This window comes from Condylura cristata, unplaced genomic scaffold, assembly GCF_000260355.1.
Source record: "Condylura cristata isolate star-nosed mole 26May11 unplaced genomic scaffold, ConCri1.0 scaffold00035, whole genome shotgun sequence".
Classification (NCBI taxonomy): Eukaryota; Metazoa; Chordata; class Mammalia; order Eulipotyphla; family Talpidae; genus Condylura; species Condylura cristata.
Genome location: NW_004567136.1, coordinates 11,599,729 through 11,605,082, shown reverse-complemented (window position 1 = coordinate 11,605,082; position 5,354 = coordinate 11,599,729). Strand labels below are relative to the sequence as shown.

General features: G+C 63.0%; 1 protein-coding gene across 1 annotated transcript in view; it reads right to left on the bottom strand.

Annotated features, from left to right (window-relative positions):
- Positions 1-5,338, bottom strand: part of RGMA (repulsive guidance molecule family member a) — a 17,620-nt gene extending 12,282 nt beyond the window's left edge. The window contains exon 1 of the mRNA XM_004692966.2: positions 5,164-5,338. Coding sequence (XP_004693023.1) covers positions 5,164-5,245 — 82 coding nt within the window. The 5' untranslated portion in view covers positions 5,246-5,338. The remainder of the gene's footprint in view (positions 1-5,163) is intronic.
- Positions 5,339-5,354: the final 16 nt, after the last annotated feature.

Sequence of the window (5,354 nt, the reverse complement as noted above, 5' to 3'; positions counted from 1 at the left end):
CAAGGACATGCCTGCTGGCATACGGGGCACGAGCCTGGGGTCACAGACACTCCTCCGCCCTGGGAGCAATATGGGCTCCTTTCTGCAGAGACGGGCACAGAGCGGGATCCCTTAGCAGCTCCTGGACCCTGACTGCCAGTGGGTTGGCAAATTCATGATGGACAAATAAACACAGCCCAGCAGCCCGACGGGGGACCTGCGCCCCCAGTCCTGCCCGCCGTCTTCCCCGCCTTCTTCAGCATCCTAAGTCAGGGTGACCGAGGCGCAGGGAGGGGCCTTCGGGAAGAGGCGACATGTGGGTCCCCTGAAAGTGTCACTCTTCACTCCATTCATCAGCCACAGCCCCGGAGTCCAGCGTGTCCCGCCCATCACTAGGCGTGGGAAGCTGGGAAACTCTCTGAACTCCGTCTCCGCATCAGGACAGTGAGAAGGGCCTGGGGGGGGGTCCCCCAGGGCCAGGCCCCCCTCAGCGGGGCCTGCGCCACCCAGTTGTCATCACAAGGACGTTGTCTGGAAGTCTCCCACTTCAGAGAGAAGCGCCCCACGGAACTGGTGATGCCTGGCTGCAGGGGCTGGAATTCGGGTCCTTTTGATTCTTGTATTTACCCTTGAGTTAAAAATAGAATTTTTTTAGACTCAGAAAAAACCGTGTTGGGGAAAAACGGGTGTCTGGGCCAAAACCCCCATGGTGTCTGTCCATTGAGCAAAAGCACCACAACGAACAAATGCCAGAACCCGGGGCCCGCGGCGCCCAGGTGTTTGGGGTATCTGACGAGGAGACAGGCACGGACAAGCAGAATACGGGGTTCCCTGCACGCAGAACTGGTAAAGAAGCAGGCAAACCCTGAAGACCTCAAAGCCCTGGGCTCAGAGGGACGTGTCAGTGGCTGGTGGAGCGGGGGGGGGGGGGGCTGAGCCCTCGTAGCCTGAACCCGACCTGGCCAGTTCCAGACCGGAGGTGGCCTGGCAAGGTCTGGGGGCTGCCTGCAGTTGAGAGGTGGGGTAGGGCGGAGGAAGGGGAGGCCAGGCGTGACATGCAGCCTGGGAACGTGCCAGGAGACACAGTGAGGCCCAGGAGGAGTGCGCAAGGCAGGCTGAATTTTAGATTCCTTTTTGGAGGCTTCCAAGAAGGCCACAAACGCCAAGCGTCCCCGAACAGGTGTTCTGGAGCGAGGCATTGCAGCTTCGGGGGCGGGGGTGTGGAGCAGCCCCAAGCTCATGCACAGCCATGCAAGGACCAGGCAGGAGAGGAGGGAGAAGCTCCCTGGTCTGCATGGAGCGGTCCACGGTCCACTCAGTCCAGGCAGTAGGGCCCCTGCTCACAGGTCAGCTCCCCGGGGGCGGAGCGGGGCGCCCAGGCTGCGGCCTCTGGGGTTGCCAGGGGCTGAGAGGACTTCTGAGGACACTCGACTTGCAGCCCTACAACCAGAGCTGTCCTGGCTAACCTGGGAGGAGCTGCCCCCTGGAAGCACCAGCGCTGTCCCTTCTGGGCGGGTTCACGTTCGCCAGGGATTAAAGTGGCATGGCGCCTGGCCAGCGGGCCACAGCAGAGTCGGGGCTCTGCCCACTTCTACTGGCGCCCTGCACCCTGAGAGAGGCTTCCCAGCGGCAACCGCTTCCCTCAACCTGTAACTGGCCCCTCTCTCCTCATCTCCATAGGTTCCCGGCCGTCCTCACTCACCGAGTGTCCCAGCCATGCTCGCCCCAGGTCAGCCCCCGTGTGTGCAGGGTCACTGCTAGCAGTTTCTCCAAACTCGCAGGGCTTTTCTTCTTAAACCAGAGGATGGGGGATCCCAAGTCACCCTCAAGGTCATGGGGGTCAGTCCTCTGTGGGAGCTTACATGGGGGGGGGCAAGGCTCTGCCTGCAGGCCCCCCGGTGTGTCACACACCAGCCACTGGCTGCCTCTGGCTACCTGCTTGTTGCCACCAGACAGGCTCATTCGCTCTTTTGGGACATGAAGCCCGGCAGGTGGGCGCCGAGGTCACGGGACCCGCAGCTCTGGCAGAAACAGCCCCATCTCTCCAGTGACAGAGATGGACCTGGACTCGGTGGGGGCCCCCCACTGGGCACTAAGTCACCATTTCAAAGTAAGGGGAAAAGTAAGAGCAAGGGAAGAAGGAAGGTGAGGGCCCTCTGCACCCTGGCGTCACACCCAGGCGAGCATCTCCGGGACACCAGGCTGAGGGTCCCGCCCCCGGCTGCTGCAGGAGGCCCAAGGCGGCCCAGAAGTGGGGTTCACTGCGGGAGCCACAGCCCAGCACCGGGGCGACCGGGTAGGAAATCTGCTGCTGAGCACGGTGACTCCGGGCTGGGACGCGGCGTGGAACTGTGCTTTGAGGACGCTGGTAACTTGGGGTCCAGAAGCCAGTGCTGGCCTCCAGGGGTGGGGAGCCCCACCCCTCGGCTGCCCCCTGCGGCTCTGGGTCATCCCGCCAGACACTGGCAGCCCCAGGGACACCAGAGTCCCTTTCCTGTGTGCGCCCAGGCTGGGCTGGGCCGGGTGGCCTGGGTCAGAGGGGCCCACGGCGCTGGCACGCAGATGTGCTGCTGGGTCAGAGCTGGCGTGGCGCCCGGCGCGAGTCCATGTCAGCACTCCCCACAGACACAAAAAGCGCTCAGTCCGGCAGCGGCCACGGCGTCTTTCGGCACATAACTGTGTCCAATCGGGGCTGCGCTCCTGTGGGCCTGCTGCTGGCGGCCGGTCAGCTGCCCGCGGAACAAACCTGCGCTTTGACAGGGCTGCAGCAGCTCCCACCTGCGTGCAGGGACAGGGCCTGGCGGGGCCTCCGGCCTGGCACTGAGTGCCGCCCCTTCTGCAAGCCCCGGCCCCCACTGGCCCTGCGCCTCTCTGCCTTTCTGCTGGCCGGTCAGAGCGGCCTGGCAGGCGGGGCTCTTCTGCGGGGCAGTCACCCACTTACCCCTTCCGGCCCCGGCTCCGAGTAGCCCCCGTGGGCTCTGACTGGGGACCCGGGGAGCTCCGTTTTTTGTCCGGTGGGCACTTCTGACTCCACAGCTGTCAAGGCCTCCGGTGAGGAGAAACACGAGCCAGCTGGCAGGAGGCGAGCGCTATCTGTCCTATCTCACGGGTTTAGTTACCGCCTGGATGCCAAGAAGTGGGCTTCTTGCAAACCAAAGTGATGGAATTCAGGTCGGGGCGTTATATAACCCGGACTTGCCTCCGGCCCTGTGGGATACCTCAGGCTTTTTAAGACGCAGAAATGAACAGGGAAACCGGGAAACACCCACTCTCCCAGCTCCCTCCTGCCTCTGCGTGGCCACCACCAGCCCTCACCTTCCGCCCTCTCCAGCCCTCTCCAGCCCGGGAAGCTAACAACTGCTGGCGCTTTAAGAGCAAAGCGGGAAGGTGTTGTTTTAAGGGCCTCTAAACCCCCCTTCTCAATTTCAGCTCGGGGGCTGGGCTCACATCCCCCAGAGCAGCCCAGGACAAAAGCCATTTATCAGCCCATCTGATGGACCTTCCAGTAGGCTGATCTTTATCTAGATCAAACCCAAGCGCACGAAGTGCAAACTCCTAATTCTCAATTTCTTTTTTCAAAGACGAGTCCGTTTGTATTGTAACGTTCTAGTTCTTGGGGGGAAACAAAATCAGCCTTGCAGCCAGACTTTCCCGGGTGGGAGACTGCCTGCTCGACCCACCGGGAGTGGAGGTTTAATATTCCCGGGTCAGGGCGCACAGGGGTGGGGTGGGGGGGCGGCCAGGCGCGCTTTGAGGCACCGACAGCCTTTCCTTCGCTGCCCCCGCCCCATCTCGTCCTTGGCCCGCCCGCCCCAGTGGAATCCGCGGCTGGGAGCAGGTTGCGGCTCTCGCGGATGCCCTTGGGGCGCGCAGCTGCGGAGTGAGCCGAGTGTGCCAGGCCCGGCGGGCGCGTGGTGGGGGTGGGGAGGCGGTGGGCGGAGTAGGGCCGGGGCCTGGGTAAACTGATCCCTCGCCCCTCGCCGCTGCCTGCGGGGGGCCGCCCGCCAGGAGCCCCAACTTGCAGCTAGGCTGAGTCCCAACCACCCGATGCTGCCAGTTCCTGAAAGCCGGGTTGGCTGAGGAGCTAATAAACAAAACAACTCAGTCTGGTCTAACTCAAGTCCTTTCTTGCAAAGTTGGGCTGTGCGTGGGGGCTGCGGATCCCGAGCGAAACGAGTTCGCATTTTTGCAAAGATCCCTCGGAAGCCCGGAGCACAATGGAAACCCGCCTCGCAGCCGCACCATTTGGCCCGTGACGCTGGGTTTATGTTGTGTTTTTAAGCAAGAGAAAAGTGGGTATAAAAGGGTTTCCCTGGCGTTACCAGGCTGTGAGTAGCATATGGCAAAAATGAAATAAAGTTTTATGAAACATTGTAAAGAAAACAGACCGGGGATTTAAGTTTCGTGCCTTCCCCCACCCCCCGAAAGGAAAAAAAAAAGTAAAGAAACTGGAGCGTTTGGGAAGGAACAAATGCTTCTCTGTGGAGTTGGGCTCCCTTCCCCCAACAAAAACAAGAGGTCCGGGCTCGGAGGAATTTGAAAAGCAGCGATCTGCCAAAAACATTGTGAAAAACTATGGGGGATTCATTGGAAACAGATGGGCTTTTTCAGCTTTAATTCTGAAATTCTCTCCCTTTCTGACACAATAAAAACAAACAGGGGGCGACGCGGAAAGTTATCAAACCAGAATACGGGCTCCTGGGGGCGAGTCCGTGGGGTCCCCGCGTGGGCAGGCGCGTGGGGGCGGGACGTGCCCGCGAGGGGGGGGGCGACGGGGGACTTGGCTGCGACCTCGGGGGTGCCCCCGGCTCCACCCCCAGGCACCGGCAGGTTAGCAAAAGGGGTGGGCGCGGACCCGAGAAAGTCCCCCCCACCCCAGCACGAGTCCTCGCCTCCGGGATCCCTAAGGGCCGGGCCGGGAGCCCGGTTCTCCGGAGGGCGGAGGGAGGCGCCCCCGGCCCCGGCGACCCCCGCCCGGCTTCTTACTGCAGCGGGGCGCAGTGCCCCTTCCCCGGGTCCCCACGGGCGCCCAGCGTGCCTTCGGCGGGGCGCGGGAGAAACAAAGACCCGTGCAAGCGGCCAGCGGGGCCGGGAGCTGCCCCCCGACCGGCTCGCGCACGTGGGGCCCGGGGCTGCGGGCGCCCCCGCGCCCCGCCGGCCGTCCCGGGCCGCGACGGTCCTTACCTGCCGGGAAGCTGCAGAGCAGGACGGCGAGCGTCGGCCAGAATCCCAGGGCTGAGCGTCCTGCCCTTCTCCCCATACCCATCCATCCAGCTCGTCCTGTTGCCACCAGCCTCTCCCTGCAAGAAGAGGGCAGAGGAAAGGAGCCGCATAGATCACGCTGCGGAGAAAGGGCAGCCTCGCTCCGCGGCGGG